The sequence below is a fragment of the Aspergillus pseudodeflectus genome (genome assembly GCF_044049435.1).
Source record: "Aspergillus pseudodeflectus strain CBS 756.74 chromosome Unknown BJX68scaffold_9, whole genome shotgun sequence".
Classification (NCBI taxonomy): Eukaryota; Fungi; Ascomycota; class Eurotiomycetes; order Eurotiales; family Aspergillaceae; genus Aspergillus; species Aspergillus pseudodeflectus.
The window spans coordinates 134,012-147,336 of record NW_027263785.1 but is presented as its reverse complement, the minus strand read 5'-3'; the positions used below and the strand labels follow the sequence as shown (position 1 = coordinate 147,336).

Below are 13,325 nucleotides of genomic sequence, written 5' to 3'. Positions count from 1 at the left end.
TTTTGATGATGCTCCAGTACCTGAGATCTCTGGTATTTTCTTCAATCGACTTCGCTGAAAGAAATTCAGTTGCTTCCACTATCTGAGAACAAAGTGGTATAGAACCCCAAGTATTGGCTTCGGCCATACAGTTTGCGGGACACACAACTCATCGCTCCAAAGTGGGCGTATTAATCTCACTCATGAATGAGAGGGACTTTCTTTCTGCAATTATCATTGACTACAACACGGTTGTAGTGGTTGTAGTCAAACGGCCTGAACATGCCAGTTGAGGAAGAGCATCGCGCCAAGCCGAGCACGACAACCCATCAAGATCGCCGACGAACGACCTCGACCGATCCAACTCCGAATCAGATCCTTCAAGAGCCTCAACGGTCCATACTTCGCGTTATCAATCAGACAAGAAGCCGATTACCTAAGTTCCAGCATGTGAGGCGTGTGACGATAACCTTATCAACTTCCCCGCACGCATCTCGAATCGAACGCAAAGGATTGGCCGCTGATGTTACTCCAACTTCTCTTCTCCTCCGACTTCCCTTCTGGGATCGTTTGGGCTGTCAGACTCCAAATTCCTTATCGTCGCTCGCGCGGAGTATCGATGATTATATCTCGGCGGCTTCCACAACTCCATCGCAGCAGTAAAAGACTCCGTCATCACGTCTCATGATGTTGACCCTCTGGCTAGCAAGCGCTTTTATTATCATCATATTCTTCGTCCAGCCACTTCGTGCGCCCATTGCGAAACTCCCGGGACCATGGTATACCAAGTTTACAAGCTTGGCTCTCAAATACCATGAATTCACCTCAAACAGACGGCTCTATATCCACGGGCTCCATCTGAAGTATGGAAGTGCCGTTCGCATCGCACCAAATGAGGCGTCGTTTGCAGGTTTGGGTGCCATTAAAGAGATCTATGCTTCTGGCGGGAGTGGATATGACAAGACAGAGCTGTACGACCTGTTTCGTCAGTTTGGGATCAAGTATGGCGAACTGGTTCCCCACCTGGCGATTCGAGATGAACTAACGGTACTAGGACTATGTTCTCGACTCTTGAGAAATATGATGTGAGCCCCTTCCAACCTCCGCTGCTCATTTGTATGGTCTCTCTGATATTATGCAGCATAGCCAACGCAAGCGAGAGCTCGCGGAACGGTACGCCATGACGAATATTCTGCGCGAGGAGCACGTTGCGGCGATCAAGGACCGGGCGAAGGCCTTCGTGTCTCGATGTCTAGCTTCAACGAAGAGTGTTGACGTCTACGTACGCTTGCTCTATCTCAATCCCTAGATGTTAGGTGATGCTAACTATCTTCCCAGGTTTGGCTCCACTGCTTCGCCCTCGACGGCGTAACAAACTTCATGTTCAGCCCCGGTGGTCTACGCTCGCTCGACTCCGACAAGGACTTTGAAATCATGGAAGAGCTAACCTACCACCAGAGCCTACAGAGTTAGTGCTCGTTTCGCATCCCTCTATCATTCCCTCTACTAACCATCCGACACAGAAAACCTCCTCCACTACTACCTTCCAGGTCTAGTCCCTTACTTCCCGCAAAGCCTGATCCCCCGTCGCTCGCCACTCACAAACGAGTACGTCCTCAGGATGGCCGCGCAACAATCCCCGACACCACACAGTCTCGTCGGCAAACTCGCACGCAAAGACTCCCCGCTCAACCACGCGCAGATCGCCGCAGAGACCAAAGACCACATGGCCGCGGGCATCGATACAACCGGGGACGGGCTCTGTTTCCTAATGTGGGAGCTTTCGCAACCTCTCAACTACGTGTTCCAAGAGAGGTTGCACGAGGAACTCCGTGCTGCGTCTTCAGATGATGACTCCGAGGGTCTTCAGCTCGACCGCCTCCCCTACCTTGATGCTGTAGTTAAGGAAGCCCTCCGTTGCGCGCCTCCGATTCCAATGAGTTTTCCTCGCTATGTGCCGGCCGGTGGAAAGAGTATCGAGGGGTATTTCCTGCCTGAGAAGACGATCGTCAGTTGCCAGCCGTATACTGTCCACAGACTCGATACCGGTGTCTTCCCCGAGCCCGATAAATTTAACCCAGATCGCTGGATGGAGGAGAAAGGCGCAGCGGAGCGGAACAGGTTGTTCTTTGCGTTCTCTACCGGTGGTAGAGGGTGTACCGGTAGGAAGTAAGTTGTTATCTCCCTTTTCTGTCTCTGGGAGCTATTCCTTTTCCTTTGGTTCTGCTTGGGTTAGATGCTGACTGATTCTGCGTCTAGTCTAGCGATGGTAGAGATGAAGGTTCTATTGAAGGAGGTTTATAGTCGCTTTCGCACGACCGTTGCGCCGGATATGAACGGGTGCATGGATATTGATGATCAGATTATTTCCTCGAGGCCAAAGGGGCAGACTTGCCGGCTGGTGTTTAGTGAAAGGTAGATGTAACTCTTCGTTGTATTGCAGCCGTTGCTGGATCGCGTGAGGTGAAATAAGTTGCAGGCCAGATGTGCCTTTTCCGATTTAGTATGAACTATGAAAGATGGTACAATGCAAATTAGCTTAAATTGTTGTAAGCACCGCCAGCCTAGAAAAAATTCTCGTAGATGGTCTTGCTTTCTGGAGCTGAGCGCTATGGCAGAGGCATATCTCGAAAGATGATATGTCCTGTTTTCAACCAATACCCATGAGTGCAGTATGATTTAATATTCGCGACTTGTTTGTGGTTTGGGGTCTATGCACTTAGATTTCTGGTACGTATCTAGTGACTTACGAAAAATCCCAAGGCGTGCGATGTCGATGGCGGGTTTCCGACCCTTCCCCTGTTTTCCCGAAGATGGTTCATATAGATGTAACCTGTGGATTTGCCCAGGCTGGTACAGTATTGGAGTCGTAGATAAGATAGCATTGACAGAACGTAGTAATAATAGCAGATTGTAACTCCAACAACGAGGTGGGGTTAACTCAACTACCCGGATCTCCGCACTTGAGTTTCGTCTTCCCGACCTCATCGAGTCAATCATCACGCCGACGCCCTCAAAATGACCAAAAGCCGACTCTCAACAAGAATATCCCTTCGATGGCCTCCCGAGCCTGCATTCGAGAACACAGACACTCTAGTCCTCTCCGTGGACAGCTGGTACGTCGACCTTCGTGTTGACCGAGCCACTGGCACGATTGACTGGGCGATCGCGGGGGAGAGACTGCAGGATAAAGACTCGAGTACGTAATCCCCCCATTCCTCTTCTTTATAATGTCGAGTTGAATCTGACGCAAAAACAGCTGAAGTCCTCTTCACACACGAACTAGACTCAAGAAACTCCTTCGGTGTTGCCGATTGCGGGTCTTTCTCGGCTCTACCCAATGGGGATGACCTGGAAGTCGGCGTTATGCCGCGACATGATATTCCGGGCTCTCCGGTGCGGGATTACGAGGAGGTATGGAGGGGGCTCCTTTTCCGACGGGCAGGCGCTGCGGACGGGGTGTCTTTTGTTCTCGAAGCGGGTGGGGACGTGCAGATGGACGAGGGCGAGGAGAAGGAGGTTGTTCGCACTTTCATCGGCGCTATTTGGGGCACATATATTGTTCTTCGACAGCGGCAGACTCTGGCACGACCCGTCGGCGAAGCAAAGACGGCTATTCGGAGTGGTGGGGAGGTTAGTGCTAAAAGGGAGGACTTCGTGCGCGGGGTTGGGTTCCAGGTCAAATATTCCATTGGGCCAGAGGCCGATGAGCTGCCGGCACAGAGTGATGTGGAAGGTTTGCTGAATGATGGTGGCATGGCTCCGGGGAATAAGGTGGTTGTTCGAGGGGAGGAGTATGTTGTTCGAGGACTTGAGGATTTGCGAGGGGAGACCGAGCAGTATTTTGAGCTGTCGACGGATGGGCCTTTTGATGGTTAGCTTGCCGGGCACAGAAAATGCTATGCAAATCTCGTTGAGAATTCTGCCATCAGGGGGGTCTTAGTCTTGTAGTATCCTGCGTCGTCCGGGAAAGAGTTTGTGTATCGGGTACCGAGTGGTATGCAGGTTGGCCGACGGGTCGTCGTGAGAAGGGATACTCTATATTGAAGAGAGCCGAGAGGACTTTGGGCGGCCTTTTGAACTCAATACCGATGGAAAGCAATGTTCATTCCAGGTGCCTCAAGGAAGTCGAGTTCGACCTGATTGTAGTTTCGTAGGCATGTAAATGAGCGCTGCCAGAAAAACACAGACCTCTTCTTCCTCGCTTGGATCATTTCTCTACCTTTTCCAAAAAGCAGAATTTTCCTGCGTCTCCCATTCATGTTGATTAGTGGCCCATGCACAACGCCCCTCCAGGATTTAAACACACGTCCTGCTGTTGCATCGACCCTTCTCATCTCTTTCATCCAGCCACTTTTATCTCGCTCCTAAATCTCGAGACCTGTACCGCCTTTCTCCTTCTCCGACATTTGGCCTCTTATATTCAAAGCCAACCTTTGCTCTTATTGTCAACGTTCTGTTCTTGGGTCACGACAATTTCATCGGGCTTCTTGATAAGAAACAACAACATTCTGTCACACAAGATTCTAGTCGAAAAGCCGTTCTCAAAAGGTCAAGCCTCGTTCTTCTTTGTGACCTTCGGTATCTGCAAGGATACTCTTACGTACGTCTTCGAGTCCATTCCCAAACGACCCCATCTTCTAAGCTCTTCTGAATGAACCTTCAAGACCAGGACCAATCCTCTTGATCAGTACGAGCGTTGCATTCCGGAACACCACAGGCGCCCATTGACGGTTCGAGAAGCCTTCTCAAGTGCCAGATAGTTCAACGGGAGCATCGTCATTTACACAACTAGCGACAGGAAACCGACCTACCTGAACTAATATCACAACCAGTTCCAACCGCGGTCTGAAGGCAACTATCTGGCCGGCCAGACGTGCTGTCCATGTCCAGCCCTGCAAGGAGTTTTATCACAGCCATTCCTCTTCTGCCAATCTAAGCAGTTTGAGGGTGCCTTGCTGCAGAGCCTTTGACTGGATTAACACCGCTGACCTCATCCCATATTATCTGATGTACCGATGTGCGATCTCATGCCTTTCCTTACGAACACGCTTTTGATACCATAATAGTGGCATTGTCTTCGACGACACACTCGGCCTCACACATAGGGATCCAGACCTGCGTATTCTGGACGGTCCTTTCGAGATTATATCATCGAAATTTATCACATGTGCCCGCCCGGCACCCAGGGCCACCATGAGCAGGCAAACGATTGCTCATCACCCTTGCTATTTCGAATGGCCGGTCTTTTTGGTTGTCTCCAAACCACCGCTAGCCTAACTTCAAAAACACATCCAAACCACTACACTTGGTCCACGATGCGTTGACTGAACTCCACGCGACACATGCCGTACTTCCTCCTGTCAGATCTGGACTAGTGTCCGCGGTGCTTCCTTGTGCAGTGCTTCCTGGGCTGGGACACCGGGTTGCTAGACTTGACCCACCCGGGGTCCTGTCTTGTCAGCTAGAGCGGGAGCCTATCGGATTGGTGAAAGCGGGCTGCTGGACTTGATGGTTTCGGAGTCTATGAAGCCTGTGGAAAGTGTGACGGCCAGACATGTTCCATCTAGCGTCCTGCTGCCCGTTACTTTTATGATACAATCTGGGGACTGCTGTGAGATTTTGCTTTTGAGGAAGGGATCGCTTTGATGAGCCTTTCGGGAGGGACTGGCTATAGTTCCTGTATTCTGTATCAGCGTGGAATTGCCCTACCTGATCAGTATGCACACCACTTCCAGCTGGAGCTATGGCCTTGCTCCTCTTGTCTCGTTGTTATATCCATGCAAAAAGACAAAGGTATTATCTATGTTTGCCATCAATTCAAACTTGATATCATAATTATTCTTTGTATCATTCGCACATGATTCGGGCGAGTATATTGATCTCACAGCTAAATACACTGCAATCTATTGCTAGATATCTCTTGAGTTCATCATAACCCGCTGCCCTCTTTCCTTTAAGTGTCGCCTCTCACGCTCATATATACACATATTCAGCCCGATATCCAGCCCATAAATTTATTCGAACTCTAAAACAACTTCCTCGCATCCGAACTAAACCCATCCACCTCAAAGTCTCCCCACTGCGGTCCCTCCGCCGCGACAATATACCCATCTTCGCAAACCGAATAGCTCACCTTGGGCAAGCTCTCGTAGAACGAATCATACTTCGGACTCAGCGCGTCGCTGAGGCTCTCCACCGAGCCGTCGGGGTGGAGTTCGACCCATGGCTTGATACATGTGGCTCCGGCGCAGGATTTCAGTACGAGGAGGAGGGCGTCGAGGCGATTTAGGAGGGTTTGTGGAGCGGAGGTGTAGATATTGTTTATTTCGTAGGGATCGGTCTGGATAGTTTGTTAGTTCTTGGTTGGTTGAGAAGGGCTAAGGGGGTGGAAAGGAATGAAGAAAAGAATATACACCTTTAGGTCGTAGAGTTCGTGGTCGTTGTTGCACCAGACTGCGTAGAACAGGTTGTACTGTTCGCTGACGATGCGGGCTGATTTGTAGGTTGTGTTAGGCATGCGGTGGGTGTGTGACGGTGCTGTATACCAATTAGCGTCCTTTAGTCTCTCTGGAGTGGGAGTTGGCGTTAGTTTAGGAACGTACATAGTTTTGCATAGTTACCCTCTAGCACAGCGGTTCCCCAGTATTCAACGGTAACATGTTCATGTGCAACCGCGGAGCTATTCTTCGCAATGCGCATCGGCGTGCCGTCAAAATCATCGCGTAGTGGGAGGCCTAGAAGCTCAAAGATTGTAGGGGCAAAATCAACATGCGTCGTCACACGGTTCTCCGTCTGATTTGGTCGGATCCCCGGTCCGCGCACGAAGAATGGGACACGGATATCCTCTTCGTAGGAAGTAGTCTTTCCCGGCGGGAGACGATGGTGCCCAATATGGAAGCCATTGTCGGAGCTGTAGATCACATAGGTGTTGTCAATCTGGCCGCTCTCTTCGAGGCGGGATATGAGTTTGTCGACCAGCTCGTCGACGCCTTGCAGGGAGCGGAGGCGCTGGCGGTAGAAGAAATCTTCGTAGTCGACAACGCTTTGGTTCTGAAGAGCTAGTTCTTTGATCCAGGAGGCGCCAGATTGCTGTGTTCGTTAGCTCGATTGTTTAATTTGTTTCTCTCCTCGTGGGCTGGGTTTTCTTACATGAACTGGGTTAAACGAGGGAACGCGCGGTACGCGAGCATCAGGGAATAGGTGGGCATGTCGTGGCGCAGGGACCGGAGCCTGCGGAGGTGTCCCAGCAGGACGGTTAGGCTGTTGGTCAAAATGCGGTGCGATCGGCGCGACTGTGAGGAAAAATGGCCGGCTTGCGTCTTCGAGCGCGTCGTCTAAGAACCCGAGAGCCTTTTCCTCCGTCACGTCCGTGGTGTAGTGGCCTGCATAGCTCTTCGGCGGCTCGTGGTTTCGCTGATAAGTAGAGTTCCAGTAAGAATATGTGAACGGGTCAAGAAGGAAGTCTGATCCGTTGAAGCCTTTGACGAAAGGGTCGTTGTATGTCTCAACACTGTGTGAATTGAACAGTTTCCCAACGTAAAAGGTGTTGTATCCAGCTTCTTGAAGCCACACGGAGAACCAGTCTTCGTTGAAGCCTTGCGAGACAAACTTGGGATATCCACCTGTGGGAACTGTTAGTTTAGTCCTAAATGACGCGAAAGGAGCTCACCAAAAGGTGGGGAGACGTCAGTCACGTTAGTATTATGTGCCTGTCGACCAGTCCATAAAGTTACGCGCGAAGGGCAGCAAAGTGCCGTTGTGACAAAGTGGTTTGTGAAATCAATTCCCTTTTCTCGAATACGGGTACGGACATGAGGCATATACTCGACCGAGTTCATCGTCAAGTCCTGGTCGTCAGTTAATAAGAAGACGAAATTCGGTTTGCGAACAGCCTCCGAAACCGCAGAGAAGGCCGCGAGGGCGGCAATGCTGCTTAACCTCATCGTTGTTGTCGAGTGAAGCTAAGTTATACGTCACTCTCGACGCAGCGTGTTCGGTCTTTATACTTTGTCGGATAAGAGCTTGACATCAGGGTCGGGCAACAAAAGATCGGCAATGGCGACTCAATAGAGCCGATGACGCGATCGGTCAAGATCCACCTAGGAATGCTGAGTAGTCTTTAGCCGACAAGGCTCGATGACTCGTCCATAGCCGTTCAGAATGTTGATCTTTTCTAAGCGAAGATGTGAAATCATCAACACTCATGAGGCTAGCGGACGACTCTCCGAGTCTGAAGGCTCTCACCGCTAGCACAACTCGTAAAAGGAGATTCCTTTGTCTGTGGAACAAGCATGACTCCAAGTTAGTAAAGATCTTCATTGTCATATTTGCTTCTTCTTGGCTATTCCCGTTGTCAATATCTGAGCCTCTTAATATGACAGGATTATCACCTCATTGCCAAATATCCCTCCTATATATCGACCGAGTCTCGCAACTTACTGGGACTTCCACCTGCCGATTTGCACCTCGTTCCCACGAGACCTGCCCATCTCTCACGCGAATGTATTTGTACTCGAACCTATGTCCTGCCGTCAGCCTGATCGTGCCATACCACAAGGGCTGTTCTGCTGTGTAGCGGTCGGCGTGGAGAGGTAGCCCCCTCGCGGGGTTCCAATTGCCAAGGGCCTCGGTTGATCCGAGTACTCGGATATCCTCGCCCCAAGCTGTTCCCGCAGTGACTTCGAACGTCACGGAAACTGATGCGGGGGGCTGGCATGGCTCGGGAGCCGATGTCGGCAGTCCACCTATGGCTGGCCATGAGGTGATTGTCACGCTGCTGTATGTTCCCGGTACTGCAGTAGCCGAGCACGTCAAAGGGACGCTCGGACTACCCGAATTACCCCACGGGGGCGGAGCTATTGCGCTTCGACGACGGCTTACGCTAAGAAGAGTTGCGTAAGACCAGGCCAGGTCATTTGCCGAGAGATGTGATCCGTTGTATCGCGAAAATTGCTCTGATAGAGAGCCATTGTTCCAGGCATAATTTTGCTGCATCGATTAGCCAATTCAAGTCTCGGGCATGTCTCCTCTGAGTTGAACTTACCACGATGCGCAAAAACCCATCTGCATACGTTCGAACCGCGTCAACCAGTTGGTGGTAGGTTTCCGACGAGGATGAGTAAGTACCAGGAACGGTAGACGAATGTAGAGCTTGAAAGAAGGGAAGCGACACGCTATTTACCTCTATCGAGTCAAGACGATCCCATTGATATAAGGCATCGTAGAGTTGCTCTGCCGCCGCTAGAGTGCAAAGGAACCAAGGGTTTCCTCCGAAATAGACGTCCTCAGGATATCGCCCTACGGCGACAGCTTCGTCCTGACCACGGTCCGCATTGATGTCGTATACATCTCGGAAGGTGTCCATTATTCTGCGATGATTTGCCAATGCACGGGCAGAACACGGCTGGAAGGTGACGTCGTCACACTCAGCAAGAGGATTAAACGTGTGCGTAACCGCTAGCAGAGTGGCCGCATCCTTGCCGCTTCGACTGCTATCCAGGTTGCTGCGAATAAATCTGCCCGTCCAGAAAGACTGCATCAAACAACGAATTTCCGCCGCCTGGGAAACGCATTCGTAGCATGAACGTCCCAGGCTTCCCGCAAAGATGCTTCCTTCAACGAGGGCACGATGGGACACGGCAAGGGCGAAGAATGAGCGGCCTTGAATTTCCTCCCAGATGTCTATTCAAGTTAGCTTGATACTCCTGCACATGGGGAATAATCTTACCAAAGCCTCCAGAGTGGTTCCAGTACTGAGTTACGTAGGACAAATCATTGCGTACAATTGGCCACACCATGGCATTCGCCACCTCATGGTGCCCTTGACTCTACCGAATTTTAGCCAACGAACGCGCATGGATAAGCGTACTTAGCTAGGCAGACGTACCAATAGCCACCATCCAAAATCGATCATCGCAGTCGCCCGCAAAGCAGGTCCGTCCCGCTGCGGGCGACCCCAGGACCCTGCAAACGGCGTCTCATCAGCCATAAACTTTGGTTCACCTAGTCCACTACCGTCCGCCAATCCCCCGCTCGGGTTCTCGGTCCCTTGTATCCGAGCCTGGGAAGAAATGTAGGCCTCGATCATCGGTAAAAGATCGGTATCTCCTTCTCTGAGCAATTCCACGAGAGCTTTCATGACGATTCCCGAGTCCCGGGTCCATGTAAAGAAGTCTTTCCCAGATGAAGATCAGGGTCCTATCGGCGATGAGTATGGCGGGAGGATGAACGTACAGTCCGGCTCCGATCGGCTGGGGCTTGCAACCAAAACCCCGGGCGTAGCTCCTTGAGCCCAAGCCCCATGTTCCCCAATCACATTCAGAATGGCAGTTCGAGCAATAGTCGTTTCGTTTGATAGCCAGCTATCGAGGTTGGACGGATGGAGGGGGCGGGGTCCGTGTGTTACCCATAAACTCAACAATCCAAGAACGAGAAACGGAGCGAAGAATGAAAGCAGTGCCATATCGCAGACTTCAAGGTCACTTGTAATACTATCACAATGACTCTTGTTTGTAGATTATGATCGTTATGATTATAGGGGGTTGAAAGATGGGACAAAGCTGGAGCTTGGATGAGGTCGAGGAAGCCAAGAAATCACCTGCGGGAGGGGGGATCAAGTGACTCTAGGTATGAAGTACATAATTCGTCAAGGTGACCATGAAAGCAGGTTCTAGGAACCTGCGTAGCAACAAGTTCTACTCTAGAAACAAGAAGCCCGTTGAGACCTTGAGAGGTGTGCGGTATTTCCCCAGAATGCACAATCTCGTCAACCACACCCAGATCATAATAGGCTTATGCTGGCCATGGTGGTCAGATGTCGAAGGTTCTATTGTTATTGCCATGTCCTCGCTGAACATAAAAAAACTACCATAGAGCATGCCTGAATTCAACACTTCCGAGCCTGAACCCGAAGTGTGCAAAGAACGCCCTTTCAAAAATATCGAGCCCTGACCTAGATACAGGCCTGCTCCTGGACTGGTACTGTCTCCTTGCTCTAGCCCAACTGAACTGCCTACTATGCCACTGCGTGTGGTACCCGGCTTGTGGCGCCAGCAACACTTCTGGTTCTGGTCCAGCGTCAAGCCGCCCGCTTGCAAAGCGCAGCGCCCGGCTTGGGAGCTTCTAGCCTGTGTCAAGAGAGAGCAGCCAAAGGACGAAGTAACAAGGATACAGAAAGACCATTCGAAAGGAAATCGGAAAAGCAGAATAGGATAGTATAGATAAGGGAAGACTTGAGAGGTGAATGCCCCGATGTCTGTTGTTAGCGCGACGCTCACGAGCAGCCAGAGTCCGCCCGTGGCAAGTGTATTGATGGAGAATATTGAGCGCGAGAAGAGGAAGCAGTAGGTAACGCGCCGCCTTGCCGACTGGCGAACATAATTTATGACGGTGCCTTCACAGGATTAGGGTTGTCAAAGAATTCTTCCAAAGATCGTGGACTTCTGCAAGAGAAGTTGGAGGCTGTAGCATAGAGTCCAGAGTATTAGATCATTTTCTTGAGACAGCGGAATAGAAGAGAGCGGCGACTTTCCAAGTTAAGCCAGAGTGTGCCAAGCCGGAGTCTACATTCGAAGTTGAAGCGCTACTGTAGAAGGGAACTTTCTTAAGGATACTTTAAAATTTATCTCTCAGTTTAGGTCCAGAGAAGAACAATTTGGGTATATATGCATCCATAGCAGTTTCATATAGCAACACTCGCTCATCCAACCCTGGATGACAACAAACAATTTGGGTATACATGAGTCGATAGCAGCTTCATATAACAAGAAAAAATAGCTATACAGTCAGAGTAAGGACCGGCATCGGGTTGGGCCCTGGGACTGACCAGGGCCCAATAGGCCGACAGGAGTATAGGATTTCAGTGGAAAGGTAAAGGAAAGACAGAAGGAAAAGGAGGTAAAACTGGTGTCTCACCTGGAGCCTGCTTCGTGGCCCGTTATTCGGTTCTTTTGTTGACTTTTCTTGGATCGAACTGACACACCAGGAGAAATTGCTGTGGCTCGTCTCGGCTGTTACCACGAATTGCCTCCGGGATGATAAAGGGGCTGCCCGACGATTGAACGGCGTTGATACGGGAGAAGCATGAGACAAAAGCATCAGGCTCTTGATTCAGAAGCTTATCAACAGTCGATTCAGCTTGGTAACCGTCTACCTCGTCCATAGGCTTGTCCAAGGGTGCTGCATCCCGTGCAGCTCCTCTTCGTATACCATGAGCAGTAAACCTTGTTTTCACGCCAGCTCTGCTCGCCATTTCCTTGACGCGGCCTAGGTGTCCAACAACTGACAAAGGCAGATCGTCAGTTGGGGTAAGAGCACGAGGGGACTCGAAGGTGGAGAAAATTGGGCGATCTGGGTATTTGTAAAGGACTTTTCCACCAGGCTGTTGTGAGGTGTGCTGGAGAACCTGTTCTATAGTTGTTCCGTACACCAAGCCTTTTCTCAACGCCCAGATGAGTATCATCTTGATCAGACAGGCGATGTTGAGGGCATTATCGGGAAGCGGCTCTAGGGTGACTGTCCAAGGCTCTTCGGTCGCAGTATTCCTGAAAGAGCCGGTTTATCAGCACAGGGTTTCGAACAGGAAAAGATGGGGAAAAGGAGAGGAAGAAGGAGAGGAAGAAGGAGAGGAAGAAGGAGAGGAAGAAGGAGAGGAAGAAGGAGACATACTTCTCGTCCTTGCAAAACCGGAGATCAATCTGGCAAACCAGGTCCTGGACGCTCGGTTGTCCAGACCTGGGTTTGTTGGCGAACTGGATATGCACATCACGCCAGGACATATACTCGTTGCCCGTGAATCCATCTGATCGACAAATTTCTCCATAGCGGCACCCCAGCGCACACTATAAAATCATTCCCAAGGCGAAGATCAAGGTTTTTGTCCCAAGAGATCGTTCCATCCACCAAGGCACGATGGAACCGGGCTGGCACAATACCGTGAACGACACTGAAGCCAGCACGGTCTTGCTTGAACCACAGGCCTCTGAGGAGCTTTCCACCATGAATGAGGTCACGAAGTGTATCCTCCAGATAGGCAAGATCAGCGGCAGAAGGAGAGAACACGTTGCGGTAGTTCTGAGTTAAGAACTGGAATACGTGGTCCTTGTACCCTCCGATAGTAGTAAGACTTGGAATGTCCTTATTCTTGATTCGGGGTTTCCCCATTTCGGCCAAGACATCCATAAAGAGAGCGACCTCCTCGATTGATGGAGGAGTATCACGACTGCAACACGGGTTTGGGATCAGCACGGATGAAAGTAGATAGAAAATGGGCAGCGAACCTTTTCTTTAGAGCCACCACCAGTCTCTGACCATATAGTATGTTTTCATCGTGGAAGGTCCAGTGA

At 50.7% G+C, this 13,325-nt stretch overlaps 4 protein-coding genes across 4 annotated transcripts; 2 read left to right on the top strand and 2 right to left on the bottom strand.

The window, feature by feature from the left end:
* Positions 1-395: 395 nt before the first annotated feature.
* BJX68DRAFT_216430 (cytochrome P450) lies at positions 396-2,528 on the top strand. The gene is made up of 6 exons (XM_071037826.1): positions 396-980; positions 1,034-1,064; positions 1,121-1,261; positions 1,318-1,447; positions 1,503-2,148; positions 2,239-2,528. The coding sequence occupies exons 1-6, from the start codon at positions 664-666 to the stop codon at positions 2,396-2,398; spliced, it is 1,425 nt and encodes a 474-aa protein (XP_070901983.1). The 5' UTR covers positions 396-663; the 3' UTR covers positions 2,399-2,528.
* A 284-nt stretch (positions 2,529-2,812) lies between these two features.
* On the top strand, positions 2,813-4,093 carry BJX68DRAFT_230808 (uncharacterized protein). The gene is made up of 2 exons (XM_071039258.1): positions 2,813-3,178; positions 3,239-4,093. The coding sequence occupies exons 1-2, from the start codon at positions 2,998-3,000 to the stop codon at positions 3,856-3,858; spliced, it is 801 nt and encodes a 266-aa protein (XP_070901982.1). The 5' UTR covers positions 2,813-2,997; the 3' UTR covers positions 3,859-4,093.
* A 1,914-nt stretch (positions 4,094-6,007) lies between these two features.
* On the bottom strand, positions 6,008-10,120 carry BJX68DRAFT_263931 (Six-hairpin glycosidase-like protein; the record flags this gene model as incomplete). Its single annotated transcript, XM_071044807.1, has 9 exons — positions 6,008-6,322; positions 6,398-6,519; positions 6,585-7,071; positions 7,132-7,604; positions 7,652-7,943; positions 8,422-8,970; positions 9,026-9,663; positions 9,710-9,809; positions 9,869-10,120. The coding sequence occupies 9 exons, from the start codon at positions 10,118-10,120 to the stop codon at positions 6,008-6,010; spliced, it is 3,228 nt and encodes a 1,075-aa protein (XP_070901981.1).
* Positions 10,121-11,917: 1,797 nt separating this feature from the next.
* On the bottom strand, positions 11,918-13,143 carry BJX68DRAFT_263930 (uncharacterized protein; the record flags this gene model as incomplete). Its single annotated transcript, XM_071044806.1, has 3 exons — positions 11,918-12,524; positions 12,649-12,821; positions 12,883-13,143. 3 exons carry the CDS (start codon positions 13,141-13,143, stop codon positions 11,918-11,920), a joined length of 1,041 nt encoding a protein of 346 aa, XP_070901980.1.
* Positions 13,144-13,325: the final 182 nt, after the last annotated feature.

Bases quoted from the DNA above. Each gene is read 5' to 3' on its own strand.
- BJX68DRAFT_230808 (XM_071039258.1), top strand. From the start codon at position 2,998: ATGACCAAAAGCCGACTCTCAACAAGAATATCCCTTCGATGGCCTCCC. The intron at 3,179-3,238 runs GTACGTAATCCC...ACGCAAAAACAG, and splicing joins ACTGCAGGATAAAGACTCGA to CTGAAGTCCTCTTCACACAC.
- BJX68DRAFT_216430 (XM_071037826.1), top strand. From the start codon at position 664: ATGATGTTGACCCTCTGGCTAGCAAGCGCTTTTATTATCATCATATTC. The intron at 1,065-1,120 runs GTGAGCCCCTTC...GATATTATGCAG, and splicing joins CGACTCTTGAGAAATATGAT to CATAGCCAACGCAAGCGAGA. The intron at 1,262-1,317 runs GTACGCTTGCTC...CTATCTTCCCAG, and splicing joins CGAAGAGTGTTGACGTCTAC to GTTTGGCTCCACTGCTTCGC.